Genomic DNA, 20,436 nt, shown 5'->3' with positions numbered 1-20,436 from the left:
CACATTAATACCTGAGACGAACGGAGCCTAACTTCTCAAAGCCCCGGCCACACACCCGACAGCCACGTTACACAAGGAGTGCAAGAAGACAGTGAGCCAAGGCAGTGGGAGTACTAACCAGGCAGCAGGACAGAGGAAGATCTCACAGTCCCAGTATTCTGGGTCTCTCATTCCTAAGCCCCAAATCAAACTACTTCGGACATGATATCAGCAAAACGTGACTTGGAATTCAAACCAGGCACGGCCTCCGGGCCCTTTAGGGACAGCCTTCATCTTTTGATCTTGACTCTCCTTGCTTTAAATTGAAACAACTTCTGAAACAGGAACACTGTCACCATCAAAGGCTCAATGTGCAGAGAACACCATCAGGGCTACACAAACCTTCTGTTTTGGCTGATGTGTTTGAAGAACCAAGACATAGAGAGTACGCCCGAAAGAACAAGCATGTATTTTGTGTTCCTTCTCAGACCTTGGGCTAACTGTGCTTTGGTTTGTGTTTTCTTGTCGAGTTTATCTCATTTGAAGGCTGGCTCCTTCCTGAGAAGCTAATGAGTCTATCATAAAGCAAAATGGTCCCTAAGCCCCTGTACCAGTCTTTTATTTTATTTTTATTTTTTGAATAGGATATAAGTTAGAGATTGGTTATCAGATCAGTAGGTGACACTGCCTGGTTCTATTCTTCTCTGCTTCCATTGTGAACTGAATGCATATCAGGAAGCTAATTAACAGGAATAACACTCTAAGAGAAAGCTAATCAGTGGTGCATAGCTCAGCTGTCAGAAATTAAGTGGTGACCATTTGGCATACGTGACCCATTACGTGACACTCAGAAGAGACCTTCAGCAGAAAATGATGCAGAACCAGGCAAGATAGGTCTAGGAGGAGATGAGAGCCCTAACAGGCTCCCAGCAGGCGGGGAGCTGAACGCTGTTTGCAGGGCCTGTAATGCAGGCACCTGAGGCCCTCTTGGGCGCTCTGCTACTTTTCTTTTTCACTTTGCCCTTAGAGTTTCCATTAGTTTTTCATGGCTTCAACAAAACCCTCCACAGGACACTCACAAATCTCTTGCCTCCAGTCCTGAATCCTGCCCCCCTCCAATACACACACACACACAAATTTTTGTCCCACATTTCCAAAACTTTTGGGATATCAGCAGTCATCTCAAAGTTGAGAACCAAACTCATCATCATTAATTAACAGAAATTCACTCACTGATTCAACCATTGGTTGGCACTGGGCTAGCACAAGGCACAGATGAGGATAAGGCTCTCTCATGGGGCCGGGTTGCAGCGCAGCAGGTTAAGTTGTGCCCTGCACTGCCGGCATCTCATATGGGCACTGCGTTGAGCCCTGGCTGCTCCACTTCCAATCCAGCTCCCTGCTAATGTGCTTGGGAAAGCAGCAGAAGATGACCCAAGTGCTTGGGCCCCTGCACCCACATGGGAGACCTGGAAGAACCTCTGGCTCCTGGCTTTTGCTTGGCCCAGTCCTGGCCATTGTGGCCATTTAGGAAGTGAACCAACAGATGGAGGATCTCTATTTGTCTCTGTCTCTCTCTGTGTACTCTATCAAATAAATAAAAATCTTTAAAAAAATTAAAAAGGATAAGGCTCTCTCTGACCTTAATGAACCCAGAGTTGGGTCCCAAACAGAAGAGCAGAGTTTCTGAGTTGAAAGGATCAGAGTGATCTTCCCACAGTACTCTCACTCTGTCTGTGTGCAAGGCAACTGGAGCCAAGGGAGAGCAAATGGCTGCTTAAGGCCACATGTGCTAGGGACAAAGCCAGGAGTTAAACCTAGGACTCCTAACTTGGTAATTCCAATGAAAGCCGGTCACTCCAGTTCAGATCTGAAGAGACACAGGGTTCCTCATGATGTTTCACCCTCAATGGCAAGGAAATCAAAAACCATCCACCACGTTCTTGCCTTTCCAGCCACCATTGGGCTGTTCCAGGTAAGTGTTGCACCTGCCCCCTGTACCCCCTACCCTCCACGTACACTTCTGACCTTGACTATGGAGCTGTTCCACTGCCCTGACCTTCCCCTGCCTGAGCTGCTCCACCAGTCTGATCTTCCGTCCACCCTTCTTCAAGGGCTGTCAGGGAGTCATCTTAATCTCCCTGAGCATGTTATGCACACACCCTGAACCCTGCAGTGGGTTCCAGACACCTTCAGCACCATTTGCCAAACTCGGATCTGCAAAACACCATTGCTGGTGTGTAGTTCCAGGGAAACGCTGGCTGCACTCCACCGCTGTGCTGCAACCAGTACTTCACAAACTCACCTGAACACATTCTTGCTCACTGCAAGAAACATACACTACCACCTCTCAGGTCCAGTGTTTGCTGAGCAGTGCAGGGGTAGAGAGTGGGCTGTACGCCAATGCACAACAGCTGGCCAGGCAGCACAGGTCTCCACTCGCCTTCCCAACAAGGAAGAACTGTTCTATTCATCGTGATCTAACACATTGCGAGTCTAATAGATTCCTTTTTTCTTTGTTTTTTTAATTTCCCCGTCTGGAAACATCGTCTTTCTCCCTTTCTACTTCATTAAATCTCATCCTAACTCCAGTATTCAATTCAGATCTCATCTCTTCCGTAAATCCGTACACAAATCTCTCAACTGAAATTACTGTAGCATTCATTCACCTGAAGCAGAAAATCCAAACCTCAACAGCATAAAATAGTCAGGGTTCACAATCACATCGAGAAGCTAGTGAAATGGCAGAATCTTCCCATCAAACACTTTCCTTTTTTTAATTAATTAATTAATTTATTTTTGACAGGCAGAGTGAACAGTGAGAGAGAGACATAGAGAAAGGTCTTCCTTTGCCGTTGGTTCACCCTCCAATGGCCGCCGCAGCCAGCATGCTGCGGCTGGCGCACCACGCCGATCTGAAGGCAGAAGCCAGGTGCTTCTCCTGGTCTCCCATGGGGTGCAGGGTCCAAGCACTTGGGCCATCCTCCACTGCACTCCCTGGCCACAGCAGAGAGCTGGCCTCGAAGAGGGGCAACCGGGACAGAATATGGCGCCCCGACCGGGACTAGAACCCTGTGTGCTGGCACTGCAAGGTGGAGGATTAGCCTAGTGAGCCGCGGCGCCAGCCACCCATCAAACACTTTCAAAAGGAATTTACAGGGTAAGATATCACATTCACAAACAAGAACTATATTTATATAAGCTATCAGGATATTTAAGTAGAAAAAAAGATTTAACATCAATAAATAATGTATCACAACTGACACTGAGTTCTGCTGTTTTAGTCAGAGTAACTTTAGGAAGACAGCTAGAAAGGTTCACGCTTTCATTTTCATTTTGCAAAAATTGTCAAGAATGAGCTAGTGCATATTACCACAAGAATACTGAATACTGTATGATATAAACTCATTATAGATTCCATAAAATGTAAGGCCACTATCATTTAAAATAAATGCTATTCCCTTCCTATTTCTGGTATTTTCCCCAATACAATACACACAAACTCATCTCATTATTTAAAAAGCACCATTTTCATGTATTGCTATTTAAAGAAGATATTTTTCTTCTGAGTGGTGAAAAGATGTCTTGTGATAAAAATGCCCAATTCACTTCCTATCTGGAATTCAAAAGCAATCATATTCCATGCCATGTTTTAACACACGGACATCTCCAGCATGAAATTTCAAGTTACGGCAGAAAGCACACGGAGAGGAAGGCCTGGGATTTTTCCTAGGCTTTCTGCTTCTGAACAGGAAATGGACAGGCTCATTTGTGGCCTCCTACCCCCTCCTCTCAGCCGCTACATTTGTGCTTCCAAGGCCATCCACTCAGAGACGGCAATATCAGCCTGCGTCTCCCGCACTGGCAGGTAGGAATCTCACACTCTGTGGACCGTAAGGATGCATCTACGACGACCACAACTGACTGATCTGCCCTGCCTCAGCCCAGCTCAGCCATCTGCTTGCATTCACCAGGATCTCCTTCCTGTTATCTTCTCCACATCTCCGGGCTTGATTGATTGTTTCTTTTGGTCCTCATCTTAACTTCACCTCTTGCTGGTCTAACTCTTGTATTTGGATATGTCATTGTTCAGCCGAGTCCTGGAGAGTCTTCTGGCATGACAGAAGATTCTATCTCAATCCCCATATCCAACTTTATTTTCCTGCATGGACCCTTCACGGCAAGCAAACTGGCTGGTGCACACATGCAGCCTTGGATGAACCATGCCACACACACCTACAGTTTTGTTCTCCAAAAGTCTTGTCCTGTAAGATCCAGTTCAAGGTTCCCTTGTCAAGAAGTCTTCTGCAATTTCTTAGCCTGCGAGAAACACTGCAGCCCCTGAATAAATCAGTGGCGTACACTTCCTGTCTTCACCAGCGATTCACACAGCGGGCTCTGCAGAACATGAGTCCCAGGGGATGCCTTCAAGGGGAAAGCTTCCTCTCAGAGATTTACAACACACATTAGCATACTAAAGACTGGGCAGAGCCCAACAGCCAAGAAACCCTTCAACCAACATGGGCCCTCGCGGTTCTCAAACTCGTGTAGCCATGCAACCCCCTTTTCATGTTCCATGCCTTCCTCACAATTCAGAGGTGCAGGTGAACGGGGAGTGGCTCTGCTTGAGTCAGTGGCATTTCCCACAAGAGACCCTGCATTCCAGTATGTCCTTGTACCCATGTTCTTTTCTCCAACTGGTTTAAATGGCAACGGTTTGGCAGTTTGGATTAGCTATTGGCTTTCTCGACTCTTCTTACTGCTTTTATCTTCATATCACTTTTTATCTGCCATGTATGAGATAATACACGGAAAGCTCACAGCATAGCACCTGTCACGCGGTGAATGTACAAGCTGCTAGCTGTTTTCATTTAAAGCAGCCGTGCCGAGTGGTTACCGAGCCAGCCTGGAGTCAGACCCCATTCGGATTCTGGGGCAGCTCTCACTGGATGTGACCATGAGGTCAGGAACCAAGTTTCACTTCTCAGTGCTTGCCTCGCACACACTGCCCAGTACAGGTCAAGCGGTCAGTACATACATACTGAGTGAAATCAGGACAATGCAGTTCTTGACCCAGTGTGTGCAGACAGTTTTAGCTGTCACACTGATACCCAGTAGGTAAAGGTAAAGGATGGAATTAAATGCCCGACAATGAATAGGACAAAGAATTATCCAGCCCCAGAAGTCACTGGTGCTGAGGCTGAGAAATCCTGTTCTACCATCAGGCTAATCAGGGATGAATTTCTAATTACAGATGCCAGCTGTTTGGCCTTCAGCAAGCAATGGAGTTTCTCTAAGGCTTGATTTCCTCATCTGCAGATTGGGGTTTTAATTCCATCTTGTAGACTTTTTATCAGACAACAGACATACAAATGAGATAAACTGGTTAATCCACATCAGGTGGTTAATGCCGTGACTGGTGTATAGAAAGCGTGACCTATAAACGTGATCTAGGGGCACTCTTACCACTGGCATTCACTGAGTGTCTCATGACGATGATCAGACTCTACGGACGACGGCATCTTCGCTCTCAAAGCCCACTACATCAGTCCCAGAGTACTCTCATCAAAACAAGCCCTCAACTCCCACTGACGCTTAACTGTGTGGTCAGATTTTACTTATGTGCTCACCAGGGGATCGACCGTGAAAATTTTGTTCAGGAAGAACATGCTGTCTTCCTGGACCAGCCTCCTCTGATTCTTGAAGGTGCGGGAGAGGATGGAAAGACGTTCTCTGAGCGAAGGATCAACAATGCACTCTTCAAGGAACATGTCGGTCTCTTTCTTTTCCTCCTTGATCAGATCATCACATCTCCTAAAGCAGATACAGGAAAGGTGAGCCTCATGTTGGTATTTCCATGAAGAACTCTGTAAAGGGACGCGCCTCCCCCCCTCCATCCTCCTGGAGATGTCCTCACCACCTGTCACCCTCGGGGGGCACCCTCCTTGCTCTGAGTCTGACATGCTGGTTGGCTGGATGGATGCTCTCAGTCCTCAGATGTCTCAGAGCTGCAGCCTGCTCTTCTGTAGTGAACCCCTTCAAGAAGTCCCACCCAGATTCCATTCCTACTTGTTTCTTGCTCCTGAGCCCCGATGCATATCTGGACAGATATTTTCTTTTAGGTGATTATGTTTTCTAAATGTTTGACATCTACCCTGCCTCTAACACTGCAATGCTGAGTTGGTGCCTTTTAAACTTGCTTAATTTTAATTCTTTCTTATCTGACAGTTTCCTAGAAAATAGAATCTGGAGCTGGCAAGAACTGGGCTTGGATACTGATTCTATGATCTGTCTACTAGCTCTGTGACTTTGGAAGGTGCTTGGTTTTTCTAAGGGTTGGAACTTTCCTCTGTAAAACAGAGACACTAGGAGTCTGTCCATGAGAAAGATGTGTTCGGGTTAAATATGATTAAGGACCTGGCACAGTTCTCAGGACAAAACAAGCACTCCATAAATACCAGTTTTCTTCCTGTGTCAACCACAGGCAACTACCAACCTGTCAAGCTCATGAAATGTTCAAGCTGTACCTAAAGACCCCTCCTCACCCGCTTTCCTAGCTCTAACATCCATCACGGTATTAAAGGGGCAGCCCTGCCCCAGCCCTCACAGGAACTGTGTGCACCTTTCTCCGGAACAAATGACCATTTCCCCCAGCATTGTCCTCATTTACCAGTGGTGACAAACAAATCACTGAGCAGCGTGTATGCAGAGTGGGAGCCTAAGTTGTCGAATTCCTGTCTCAGGCCCAGCTCATTTTCTAACTCATTTTCCTATGCTTGGGATTGTCAAATATCTCCTTTTAATGAGCATTCAGGTTACAAAACATAAAGAAGTCAAGGAAATGGGATCAGTTGTTCTAGTTCCGAGCAAGAAAGCGCTCTGTGCTTCCTTTTTATTGCTGTGTGGGAAGCAGCGTCCAAGGCGATCTGCACTAGTCCCTCCACACTGCTGGGCAGAGCAGGGCAAATTAAAGATGGCTCAGTCTGCAGAAAGAAAGGAGTCTATTTCTTTTTATTTTGTTATTTGATACTTATCTGAGAGACTTATAAATTATGTACCCTTTGAAACAATAAATTTCACTAGCAAGGAATAAATCCTAAGAAATAATCATGGTTGTAAACAAAGATGCAGCTACAAAGATGTTTATTAAAGTGCTGGACTGACATCAAAGTGAGTAAATCTGATGTTAGAAAATGACGGATTGATTAAACATTAGTTATTGGGCATTTGCCAAACTCCTCACATGCATCATGTGATTTAATACGCATAGCTACCATATGAGGTAATTACTATTATTAACATCATTCCCATTTTACAGATCATTAAACAAAGGCTCAGAAAGATTAATTAACTTGCTTTAGCTCACACAGCTGAAAGATGGAGACTGGATTGCCAACTGGGTCTCTTGTAGTTTGAATTCTCTGATGCTGGCCAGTAAGTTACCTTGTCTCCTACTATGCTCCTAATATGCTTCTATATCAACAGAATAATAAGCACTTATTGAAATTATAGTAAGGAAAAATATTTCATAGCACTTTTAAATGACTGCAGTATTTTTACAAATTTAATTTATTTATTTGGGAGGCAGGGAGAAGAGAGTGAGAGAGAGCGAGAGAGAGCACACATAAGAGAGATTGATTTGCAATCTATTTGTTCATTCCCCAAATGTCCACCTACAAAGGCTGGGCGGGGGAAGGGTTGGAGCCAGGAACCAAGAACTCAGTTTGTTTCTCCCAGGTCAGTGGCAGGGACCCAAACACGGGAGCCATCACGTGCTGTCTCCCAGGGTCTGCAAGGGCAGGAAGCTGGAATCAGAAGGTGGAATGAGAACTGAACTCAGGTACTTTGATATGTGATGTGGACATCTTAAATCACAAGGCCAAATGACTGCCCCCAAATGTCTGAAATATCTGAATATAAAAAGGCAGGTAATAAAATGTAATGTATAGCATACGCTGAGCTGTTGCAGGCATTTGGAGAGTGAGCCAGCAGATAGGAGATATCACTCTCTCCCCCACCCTACTTTCAAATAAACAAATAGATATTTAAATAAAAAATTTAAAATGCAATGTACAGAGTAGTCTCAATTTTTACATAAAAACAAAAGCAAAGAAAAAATACACTTAGTGGGAAAAGAATATATTTAAAGAATCTAAAATAGTATTAGTGGCTTTGTCTGGATTGTAAGATTACAACTGGCTTTTACTTTCACCTTTTTGCTTTTTCTTTATTTTCCAAATTTTGCTAAATTCACAAGTTTTGCTAAATTCACAAGTTTTGCTAAAGTTTGCAATGTACTCATTTTTAAAACAGAAATTGGATCATTTTAAAAATTAAGTGTTAATCAGTTCTCAGACTGATGCAATACAGATTTTTCCAGGGTTGCCTAGTATGTAAACATCAGCATGAGCCCTTGGATGCCGTCCCTGGAGGAAGACGTAGGTAAAGCGTGGGAGTTGTACAACAGGAAGGAGCCTGCAGCTGCCAGAGGCTGCAGACCAGATATACCTGCAGCAACACTGAATGGATCCAAAACAGAACCTAATGACAAAAAGAGAAAACTGAACACAAAATATGACATCCATCCATCTTGCAAACCAATATACATTTTACAAGAACAGATTCAACAGTAAAAGACATACATTAAAATATCAGAATGGTGTGTTTGGGGAGTTAACAGAAGTGGTGTATGTGATGAAAAGAATGAGATGCCTTCTGTGGATCAAGGATGATAATACGCCCTGAATTGAGGAGCATGAGTAACTCAATGCTTGCACTGGAAAAATAGGAGAACAAAACAAAATTCCCAAACGGCTGCTCTTCTCCTGTGCTACTGAGACTCCCAATCAGCAACAACCAGTAGGAGGCAAAGAGCAGGAAGAATGTGCTGGTATCTTTCTCTTTGCTCTCTGACGGTAGAGAGAAGCCAGGACTGGGAGGCCAAGGAGGAAATACGCAACAACACCTGCAGCTGGCTGAACTTACCCAGCCTACGCATTTGCCATTTTGTCCTGCTAACAGTCAGTTTCTTATACTCAGGGGGTAGTTCTGTTTTACAGAGGGGGAGGCCTCTTACCACTGAGTACAACATCAGACCAGCATCTCTTTCACTAAAACTGTGGCCTTAAATCATTTTTAAAATTTTTTAAAAAATATTTTATTTGAGAGGTAGAGTTACAGTGAGAGGGAGAGACAGAGAGAAAGGTCTTCCCTCTGCTGGTTCACTCCCCAAATGGCCACAATGGCTGGAGCTGCGCCAATCCGAAGCCAGAAGCCAGTGCTTCCTCCTGGTCTCCCATGCAGGTGCATAAGTGATCTGGTAGCTACCAATATCCATTAATGTTCATGTGGGGAGCAACTCGGACTAGACTAAGTTACTGGAATTAAGACTTATTCTATGCATCTGCTCTCCCACAATATGGCGCTGAGAGAAAGAGACCAAACAACCTCTACGCAGCTGCCTCATCAGTTTGACAAGCTGCAGGAGCTGATCCTGCTCCTGATTGGAGGAGAGCAGCGTGCTCGGCGTGTGGGTAGCAGAGTTGGGATTGGTGGAAGAGGACTATAAAGGAGGAGAGAGACAACATGCACCAGGGAACACCTGAAGGAACACCTGAGCAGCCCCCGAGAGAGCCGGCCGGCGGTGTGCCGCTTCTCCGCGGAAGCGGGGGAAAGTGGCAGGGGGAGCCGCCCCTCCACGGAGGTGGAGGGGTCGGCAGCCAACCCGGGAAGGACCAGCAGCTAACCCGGGAAGAGCCGAGCAGACAAAAGAACAGCACAGGGTCCTGTGTCGTTCCTCCGCAAATGGGGGAGCGACAGTTCAGCCATCAAATACCAGTCAATGGACCACAGCCAGTGGGAAAGGTTTGAGCCTCAGGTGCAGTAGGACTGAGTAAGTAATGCTCCCTTATTTTAGGGCGCATGAGGCCTGAACCCTGACCCCTTACACACAAGGGGTGGTAACTAGACGCTGAGGAGATTAAAAAATCTAGGAGTCACAGCCTTTAGAGCTGGGAAAAATACCTTGGTACACAGCTGGCATGAAACAAATGGAGCCATTCACCTTCAAACGGATCATGTGACCCTAGACAGAGAGAAACTCAGTGATAACTGCTATAAACTGAGCACGGAGGTCCTCCTGCTGTTTACCAGGCACCACATTAGTCTTCAGATTCTGATATGACCTCAGGGAAAAGAAGGGGCTTCCAAACACAACTGACAGATTTATTATGACCCAGTGGCAGGCCTAAAGCCCAATTAAAACTGATTTATTTAGAGAAACCAACAATTTCCTTTACCTAAATGTTGTGAAATAAATCCATACTGGCCACTTTGCAGGAGCCCCACTGAGGATTCTAGGAGTGTTTGTAAGAGTAAATCGAGAATTAGAGCCACCTGCTATTGGGATGCTGGCCATGACCTTGCTGGAGAAACAGGGAGCAGAAATCCTTAAAAGCTCATGCGGAGTCTCTGAATACAGTAAACGTGATGAGAATGCGTATTGAAGAATCTGCGGACTGTCTTAAAATCCCTCAGGAAAGGCTGAGGGGGAAAGTAAGCATGACTGCAATCTATTTCTGAGGAGATTAATTTCTCTGCAAGCTCCAGATAAATATCAAGAAGGAAAGAGAACGCAAAGAGAGTTTTTTGAAGGTCCCTCCCTGTCTCTGATTCTAAAGCTGAAACAAAGAATGGGGGGTGGGGAAGCCCAGAACTTCTTCCAAGGGGGGCGGGCATCTTCATTGCCAAGTCTGGAGCCTAGACACAGCCCCGTGTGCACGGACGTGGACGGGTGTCCTGAGGTTCACCTTAGCACACTGAGGGAGGGAGGGAGGACGGCCATCCTTCCTGGAACCGAGATGATAAACTGCCGAGAGGGTAGAGGACCCCATGGAGCTGAAACTTCTCCAGTGGGAGAAGAGACAGCACAACCGTGGCTCATCAAGGTGCTGGAGGACAAGAAACGCAGATGGCTGGAACAGGAGTCGGGGTACTGGTCAGTCATCAGCATTTTCCAAGGGACTTTGAGTACCTCTCCGTACCAGCAGATGAATGCCTCAGGACCGTGTTATCGCCGCAGAGCTCCAGGCAGGCTCCTGAGTCTCGCCTGCTCATCTACCCTGAGGTTCAGTCTCTGACACTCGGGGAACTGGGGGAAGTCTGAGTCTCCAGAAATGCGAATCAGCCAATTCAGAACAAGTTCTTCCCAGGCCAACACTGACCTTTCTCTCTGCACTTTTAATTACAGAGACTGCCGAATGGAATGGAGAAAAGGAAGCAGCAGCTTACCATCGTGAGCAAGCAAGTCCACCCCAGGGAAGACAGTTCTGCGATTCTGCACAGGCCTTGCAGGGGGCTCAGGGGAGGGCTCATCCCGTCAGCTAAAGCTCTTGCTGCTGCTTCTCAGGGCTGGGCAAACTTCTGCCCACAAACAAGTTGTCAAAGAGTATTCTGCTTCATTTGCCTCTGACGGCGGACCTGGAACACCGTGTGAGAATCTGTGACGTGGAGGAGGAGGGGGCTATACCCACAGCAAGAGCAGGGCTGCCAGCGGAGGGGCAGCTCTGCAGACAGGAGCTAAATGTTTAGTAACGTGTAACCAGCTCTGTCCTTGCCTTGCGTTTGGCGAGGGAGCATTTCATGGCACTGACTTCAAGGACAAGAACCCACAGCTGGTAAAATGAACATGAGACTTGCTTGGGGGACAGACGCAGGAACAAGAGAGGAACAGAGAGAAGAGGTACTCCAATCAACTGAGAAGTCAGGCAGAATGGCATCCATTTCCCATCTTGCCCTGGGTATCCAGCACTCAGGAGACGAGAAGGAAGAAAGCAAAGGGCAGTGCATTCAATAGACTCTGTATAATGTTTTAAACAATTTATTTGAAAGGCAGAGGGACAGACAGATGGGGAGAGACAGACAGACAGACAGAGAGAGCTCTTCTACCTGCTGTTTCATTCCCCAAATGCCAAGGCGGGGCCAGGCTGAAGCTAGAAGCTGGAAGTTCAATGCAGGGTTCCACAAGGGAGGCAGGAACCCAAGTACCTGAGCCATTACTTACCGCCTCCTAGGGTGCACATTAGCAGAGAGCTGGCATTTGAGGAGGAGCATGGACTCGGACCCAGGCACCCTGCTATGGGACACAGGCACTTCAAGTGGTGACGTAACTGCTGTGTCAAATGCCTGGCCTTCAACAGAGTCTTTACTTAGATTCATCAGCCCAGTGTGAGAAGACAGGAGCTGTGCTGCTGTGTGTCACCCAAAGTGAAAAAGGCAGGCATTCTCCTTCAACCACCTGAAGCTCCTTTCCGAGTTTATTGTTTAGGAGAGGGACATGATCCTAGATGATAAAGGCAGACTCCCAGTTATGGTTCTGTAAATGCTATGCTATGCTGTCTCTTGTTACAAAAAAAATGCCAGAAAGATCAAGAGAGATAGTAAAAGAGAGGCAATGCAACAGAAATACAAGTGCAAAGACAACATGAAAGAGACAGGGGTTTGAGTGCTGGGGAGGCGATGTGATGGGGAAGAAGAAGGAAATAAATGGACATTCACGTGTGGCTGAGATTATATTCAGTATGGTTTAGCATCTCGAATAACAATTTGCTTTGTTTTTTTCAGTTTGCTGAAATTAACTTCCTTTGTGGGCACTGGCATGGCATCAGTCACATGCTGTGTGTAGAGTCCAACACGGAGACATGGCTGAAGGTAAAGCTGGTGTTCCTTCTTATAACCTACGCTCACAGGACACACGCAACACTGAAATACTACTTCACCTTCTTTGTTGTGCCCACTCTTTCATGTTAGCTATAAGCATGTTTAGGTGAGTCTTATCACTGGTAAGCACACATTGGCTGGAGTATCATGACAGATGAACCAGGGAGTGAACAGCTGCTTTTTTGAGCCACTGACATTTCCATGCTATGAGGCCAAATGAAGTTTGTAGGCAGGAAAGGATTTTCTTTTCTCCCTCTTTAGAGATGGCACAGTGGTGATCCAGTGATTAAAGCTCATTGTCTGAATGACAAAGCCTCTGGCCCACTGTGTCCTGTCATTGTCATGGCTCCTTCTGATTCAATTAGGAAGAGCACACTGGGGGATTTCTGCCTGGTTTCCAAGCACCTAAGACTTTTATTTTTATCCCACACTAACTTGGTTTTAAACAAAGCTTTGAAGCTTCCCAGGGCTAATCTTTAATGAAAACGGAGAGGCAAGTAAAAAGGTTGAAATAAATTCCAATGAAAGCAGCAAAAGTGTTAATTTAGGGAGGCTGGGAGAAGATCAAATGAAAATCGAGTTTAAAAGAGGCATGGGTGTATTCAGTAAAAAGGAATATTCAAAATGTAACAGTGATGAGATTAGTTAAAACATTTTGGTTTCACGTTTTATTAATTTTCGCCACTGCCTGAAGTATCATTTTAAAAAAGCAGATGGTTAGTGATACGAATAAGAAATCATTATTAAATTACATGGTTTGCAGGGATTGAACAATACTACTAAAACCAAGACTATAAACGCCATTATATTGAAGCCTTTCGTTTTGCTCATTCTTCATATTTTTTGGAAATATCTTTTAACTGAAAAGATGTTCTACATTGATGCCAATCCAAAAGAGACTATTTTTAGAAACACTTCATGAAAACTGATCAAACTTGATAAAGTTATAAGAAGAAACAGACATGCAGATTAGCTTTGAAAGAACAGTAAGGAAAGATGTATTTTCAGTCTTTAAAATCTAGGTGCTCCGTTACTGCTGTTCTAACCAGGGTAAGGATAACGGGATGGGCGATATTCTGTTCCACAAAGCTCAGCTCAGATTATTTATATGCGCCTCTACAAAAGTACATCATACACTGGGACTGAGGTATAACAATTTAAAACTGAGCTGGTCAAAAACTTGTGACAAACGTCACTGATTTTCCATAATCACCGAGTTTTACGTTCCCCCCAAATGACTGCATAGGAATGATTTTTGTTACAAACCTATACTTTTCTCTTTCCTCCTCTTCCTGGGTAGCAAATACCTTCCACTGGAAATGGGCAATGATGTTACTGCGGTTGTGAATCGTTATAGTGCGCTGACTGGATAGAGTTATGTAGGTTTTCTCGATGGTCAAAAAATTCTTATCCAACCTTATATTCAAGTCCATGGCAGCTCCATAGAGAGATACGAACACCTTTTCACCTAGGAATTAATAAAGTACAAACACACTTTAAGATTTATTCTAGGATGATACTTCTAGGCTACTTCCCCCCACCCAAGCTGAACTTAGGGAATATTGCACAAGATTAGGCATTGCTTTTCTCTGACCACCCACTTCCCCAATCAAGCCAGAGATGAGACAGGATCAGCAAACATATTCTTGAAGCAGTTGTAGAAAAAGCAGTGATGTTGCTTGGTGTTGTAAGAAATACATAAAATATGCATGGCTGCAGGGGATGCTCCAAGATGTTTTCTTCTTCACAGTTTTCAATCCTACAGTCTGACCAGGAGGGCAAATGAGTTCTAGGATTACAACCATAAGCCTCATCTTCAGCCCATGCAGGGGCTGGATTCCTCATTCTCAAAATGACTGTACCACGTATACCTGGGAAGAGCTGCCAAGCTTGAGAAGATTTAAGTCCAATCTGGAACCAGGGTCAGGAAGGAAGATTCAAGAACTCCAAAAACAGAAAACTGACTTTTAAAATGGAACCAAATCCCTAAACAATCACAATTAAAACAAAACAGGAAATGCATTTATATAGAATTAAGACTGTCTGGAGGCCAGTGATGTGGCGCAGAGTGTTAAAGCCCTGGCCTGAAGCACCAGCATCCCATATGGGCGCCGGTTCTAGTCCCAGCTGCTCCTCTTCCCATCTGGCTCTCTGCTGTGGCCCTGGAAAGCAGAAGATGGCTCAAGTCCTTGGGCCCCTGCACCCATGTGGGAGACCCAGAAGAGGCTCCTGGCTCCTGTCTCCTGGCTTCAGATTGGTGCAGCTCCGGCCATTGTTGCCATCTGGAGATTGAACCAGCGGATGAAGACTTCACTCTCTGTCTCTACCTTTCTCTGTAACTCTGTCTTTCAAATAAATAAAACAAATCTTAAAAAAAAAAAAAAAAAAAAAGACTGTCTGGGATACCTGAGTCCCATGTCGGAGTACCTGGGTTCGAGTTCAGGCTTCACTCTCAATTCTAACTTACGGCCAACGTGCACTCTGGGAGGCTGCAGGTAATGGCTCAAGGGCTTTGGTCCCTGCCACCCATGTGAGGGACCTTGACTGAGTCACTGGCTCCCGTCTAAGGTCTGGCCCAGTCCTCGTGGTTGCAGGAATTTGGGAAGTGAACCATTATATGGGATATTTCTCTGTGTGTCTATTTCTTTCTCACTTTCTGCCTCTCAAATAAAAAACAACAAAACACACATGCTCACACTTGGGAGACCAGGATGGAGTTCCTGGCTCCTGGCCTAGGTTGGGCTATAGCAGTCATTTGCAGAGTGAACAAGCAAATAAATACATAAACCTTTTAAAAAGAGACAAACAGAAGGAGTGAGAAGATCTTAAAGTGTTTAATTGTAAACTCAGAAGGAAAGAAAAGTGAAATGAAGGAAAGACAATATTTCAAAATATAATGGCTGAGAATTTTTGAGAATTAAAAGCATCAACTCACATTTCAGAAAGCCTGCTGAGATAAATTAAAAGAAATCCATACCTAAATATATTATAGTGAAACTAAAGAAAACCAGAGACAAAATTCTACATGCAGCCAGAGAAAAAAGGCAGATTATCTTCAAAGATCTTTTCATCTTACAGTTGTAGAACACACATTCTTCTTAGCAGTACATGGAACTTTCTCTTGGACTGACCACATACTAGGCCATAAAGCAAGTCTCAGCAAATTAAAAAGAATCAAAATCATACCATGCATCTTCTCAGACCACAATGGGATGAAGCTGGAAATCAGCAACTCAGGAATCTCTAGAGCATATACAAACACATGGAGACTGAACAACATGCTCCTGAATGAACAGTGGGTCACAGAAGAAACCAAAAGAGAAATCAAAAACTTTCTGGAAGCAAATGAAGATAACAACACAATATATCAAATCTTATGGGATACAGCAAAAGCAGTGTTAAGAGGAAAGTTTAAAGCAATAGGTGCTTACATCAAGAAATTGGAAAGGCACCAAATAAATGAGCTATCAATGCATCTCAAAGATCTAGAAAAACTACAGCAAACCAAACCCAAAACTAGTAGAAGAGACATAATTCAAACTAGAGAAGAAATCAACAAAATTAAATTAAAAAATTACAAAAGATCAGCGAAACTAAGAGCTGATTTTTTGAAAAATTAACAAAATTGACACAACGTTGGCCCAACTAACCAAAAAAAGGAGAAGATTCAAGTTAATAAAATTAGAGATGAAAAAGGGAATGTAACAACAGACACCACAGAAATAAAGAGTCATCAGAAATTACTACAAAGAGTTGTATGCCAAAAAACTGGGAAATCTAGCAGAAATGGATAGATTCCTAGACACGTACATCCTACCTAAATTGAACCATGAAGACATAGAAAACCTAAACAACCCATAACCAAGTCAGAAATTGAATCAGTAATAAAGGCCCTCCCAACAAAGAAAAGCCCAGGACCAGATGGATTCACTGCTGAATTCTATCAGACATTTAAAGAAGAACTAACCCCAATTCTTCTCAAACTATTCAAAACAATTGAGAGAGAAGGAATCCTCCCAAATTCTTTTTACATAGCCAGCATCACTTTAATTCCTAAACCTGAAAAAGATGCAGCAGAGAAAGGGAATTGCAGACCAATTTCTCTAATGAACAAAAACACAAAAATCCTCAATAAAATTCTGGCCAATAGAATTCAACAACACATCAGAAATATCATCCACCCAGACCAAGTGGGATTTATCCCTGGTATGCAGGTATGATTCAATGTTTGCGAATCAATGTGATACACCACATTAACAAACGGCAGAAGAAAAAACATATGATTATCTCAATAGATGCAGAGAAAGCATTTGATAAAATACAACACCCTTTCATGATGAAAACTCTAAGCAAATTGGGTATAGAAGGAACACCCCTCAATACAATCAAGGCAATTTATGAAAAACCAATGGCCAGCATCCAATTGAATGGGGAAAAGCTGGAAGCATTTCCACTGAGATCTGGTACCAGACAGGGATGCCCACTCTCACCACTGCTATTCAATATAGTTCTGGAAGTTTTAGCCAGAGCCATTAGGCAAGAAAAGGAAATTAAAGGGATATAAATTGGGAAGGAAGAAGTCAAACTATCCCTCTTTGCAGTTGGTATGATTCTTTATTTAGGGGATCCAAAGAACTCTACTAAGAGACTATTGGAACTCATAGAAGATTTTGGCAAAGTAGCAGGATATAAAATCAATGCACAAAAATCAACAGCCTTTGTATACACAGGTAATGCCATGGCTGAGAAAGAACTTCTAAGATCAATCCCATTCATGATAGCTATAAAAGCAATCAAATACCTTGGAATAAACTTAACCATGGATGTCAAAGATCTCTATGATGAGAATTTCAAAACTTAAAAAAAAGAAATAGAAGAGGATATCAAAAAATGAAAAAATCTTCCATGTTCATGGATTGGAAGAATCAATATCATCAAAATGTCCATTCTTCTGAAAGCAATTTATAGATTCAATGTGAAACCAATCAAAATACCAAAGACATTCTTCTCAGATCTGGAAAAATGATGCTGAAATTCATATGGAGACACAGGAGACCTCGAATAGCTAAAGCAATCTTGTACAACAAAAACAAAGCCAGAGGTATCACAATACCAGATTTCAAGACATACTACGGGGCAGTTAAAATCAAAACAGAATGGTGCTGGTACAGAAACAGATGGGTAAACCAATGGAACAGAATAGAAACACCAGAAATCAATCCAAACATCTACAGCCAACTTATATTTGATCAAGGATCTAAAACCAATTCCTGGAGTAAGGACAGTCTATTCAATAAATGGTGCTGGGAAAACTGGATTTCCATGTGCAGAAGTATGAAGCAAGACCTCTACCTACACTTTACACAAAAATCCACTCAACATGGATTAACGATCTAAATCTACGACCTGATACCATCAAATTATTGTAGAACATTGGAGAAACCCTGCAAGAAAAAGACACAGGCAAAGACTTATTGGAAAAGATTCCAGAGGCACAGGCAGTCAAAGCCAAAATTAGCAATTGGGATTACATCAAATTGAGAAGTTTCTGTACTGCAAAAGAAACAGTCAGGGAAGTGAAAAGGCAACCAACAGAATGGGAGAAAATACTTGCAAATTATGCAACTGATAAAGGATTAATAACCAGAATCTTCAAAGAGATCAAGAAACTCCACAACAACAAAACAAACAACCCACTTAAGAGATGGACCAAGGGCCTAAATAGACATTTTTCGAAAGAAGAAATCCAAACAGCCAACAGATACATGAAAAAATGTTGAGGATCACTAGCCATCAGGGAAATGCAAATCAAAACCACAATGAGGTTTCACCTCACCCTGGTTAGAATGGCTTACATACAGAAACAACTAATAACAGATGCTGCTGAGGATGTGGGGAAAAGGGCACACTAATCCACTGTTGGTGGGAATGCAAACTGGTAAAGCCACTACGGAAGTCAGTTTGGATGAATATAGTCCTACCACATGACCCAGCCCTCCCACTCCTCGGAATCTACCCAAGGGAAATTAAATTGCCAAATAAAAGAGATATCTGCACCTCAATTTTTATTGCAGCTCAATTCACAATAGCTAAGACCTGGAATCAACCTAAATGACCATCAACAGAAGACTGGATAAAGAAATTATGGGATATGTACTCTATAGAATACCACACATCAGTTAAAAAAAATGAAATCCAGTCATTTGCAACAAAATGGAGGAATCTGGAAAACATCATGCTGAGTAAATAAGCCAGTCCCAAAGGGACAAATATTATATATTTTCCTTGCTCTGTGACAACTAACTGAGCACCTAAAAGGAAACATGTAGAAGTGAAACTTACACTAAGAGAAACAATGACTTGATCAGCGCTTGTCCTGACTGTCAGGGAACAGCTTACTATTTTATTTTTCTACTTAATACCATTGGCTGAATACTTTTATTAACACAAAATTATTTTAGGTGTTTAAATTTAACTCAAAAATGATCTCTGTTAAAAATAAGAGTGGGAATAAGAGAGGGAGGAGCCATACAGTTCGGCACATGCTTACTCGGACTTAACCCTAATGGTAGAGCTAGAAATGTACCAGGAAACTCCAAATCCCATTAAGTTGGTATGTACCAATGCCATCTCACTAGTTAAAGTGATCAGTTTAAGTTCATAATTGATCATAAAGATAGGATTAAGTGTCAAAGGGATCACATAAACAAGACCAGTGTCTGCTAATGATAGTTCATAGAATTAAAAAGGAGAGAATGACACAACATGGGAAGCAAGATACACAGCACACTCATAGAATGGCAAATGCCCTAAACAGCACTCTGGCCTCAGAATCAGCCCTTAAGGCATTCAGATCTAGCTAAAAAGACCATGAGAGGCAAGCACCATGGCTTACTAGGCTAATCCTCCACCTGTGGCGCTGGCACCCCGGGTTCTAGTCCTGGTTGGGGTGCCAGATTCTGTCCCAGTTGCTCTTCTTCCAGTCCAGCTCTCTGCTGTGGCCCGGGAAGGCAGGGGAGGATGGCCCAAGTGCTTGAGCCCTGCACCCACATGGGAGACCAGGAGGAAGCACCTGGCTCCTGGCTTTGGATTGGCACGGTGCGCCAGCTGCAGCACACCAGCCGTAGCGGCCATTTTGGGGGTAAACCAACGGAATGAAGGCCTTTCTGTTTCTATCTCTCTCACTGTCTAACTCTGCCTGTCAAAAAAAAAAAAAAAAAAAAAAAAAAAAAAAAGAAAAGAAAAGAAAAGAAAAAGCCCATGAGAGTTTCTCAGCATGGAAAGCCAAGACTGTGGCAAAAAATGACCCTACATGAAAGATCTCTGTGAGTGAGATCCCAGTGGAAAGAACGGGCCATCAAAGAAGGAGGTACCTTTCTCTAAAGGGAGGAGAGAACTTCCACTTTGATTATGGCCTTGTCTAAATAAGGTCGGAGTTGGTGAACTCAAGAGGCTTCCATAGCCTTGGCAGCTCATGACAAGAGCCTCAGGTGATTACTGACATCATAAATAAGAGTATCAATTGTTAAATCAACAGGAGTCACTGTGCACTTACTCCCTATGTAGGATCTCTGTCCTTAATGTGTTATGAGAATTAATGGTAAAGCTAGTATTCAAACAGTACTTTATACTTTGTGTTTCTGTGTGGGTGCTATCTGTTGAAATCTTTACTTAGTATATACTAAGCTGATCTTCTGTATATAAAGATAATTAAAAATGAATCTTAATGAAGAATGGGAT

The 20,436-nt window shown here is 43.5% G+C and overlaps 1 protein-coding gene across 4 annotated transcripts in view; it reads right to left on the bottom strand.

Annotated features, from left to right (window-relative positions):
- HYDIN (HYDIN axonemal central pair apparatus protein) overlaps nucleotides 1–20,436 on the bottom strand; it is a 409,263-nt gene that overhangs the window by 280,917 nt on the left and 107,910 nt on the right. For all 4 annotated transcript variants that reach the window (XM_051847253.3, XM_070062720.2, XM_051847256.3 and 1 more), the window contains 2 exons: nucleotides 13,963–14,164; nucleotides 5,610–5,793 (listed from right to left, as the gene is read on the bottom strand). In XM_051847253.3, coding sequence (XP_051703213.3) covers nucleotides 5,610–5,793; nucleotides 13,963–14,164 — 386 coding nt within the window. The remainder of the gene's footprint in view (nucleotides 1–5,609; nucleotides 5,794–13,962; nucleotides 14,165–20,436) is intronic.

The sequence above is a fragment of the Oryctolagus cuniculus genome, chromosome 18, assembly GCF_051225735.1.
Source record: "Oryctolagus cuniculus isolate XC-2025 breed Fujian yellow rabbit chromosome 18, ASM5122573v1, whole genome shotgun sequence".
Classification (NCBI taxonomy): domain Eukaryota; kingdom Metazoa; phylum Chordata; class Mammalia; order Lagomorpha; family Leporidae; genus Oryctolagus; species Oryctolagus cuniculus.
Note: the sequence above shows the minus strand (reverse complement) of the source record. Positions and strands in the feature narration are given on the sequence as shown.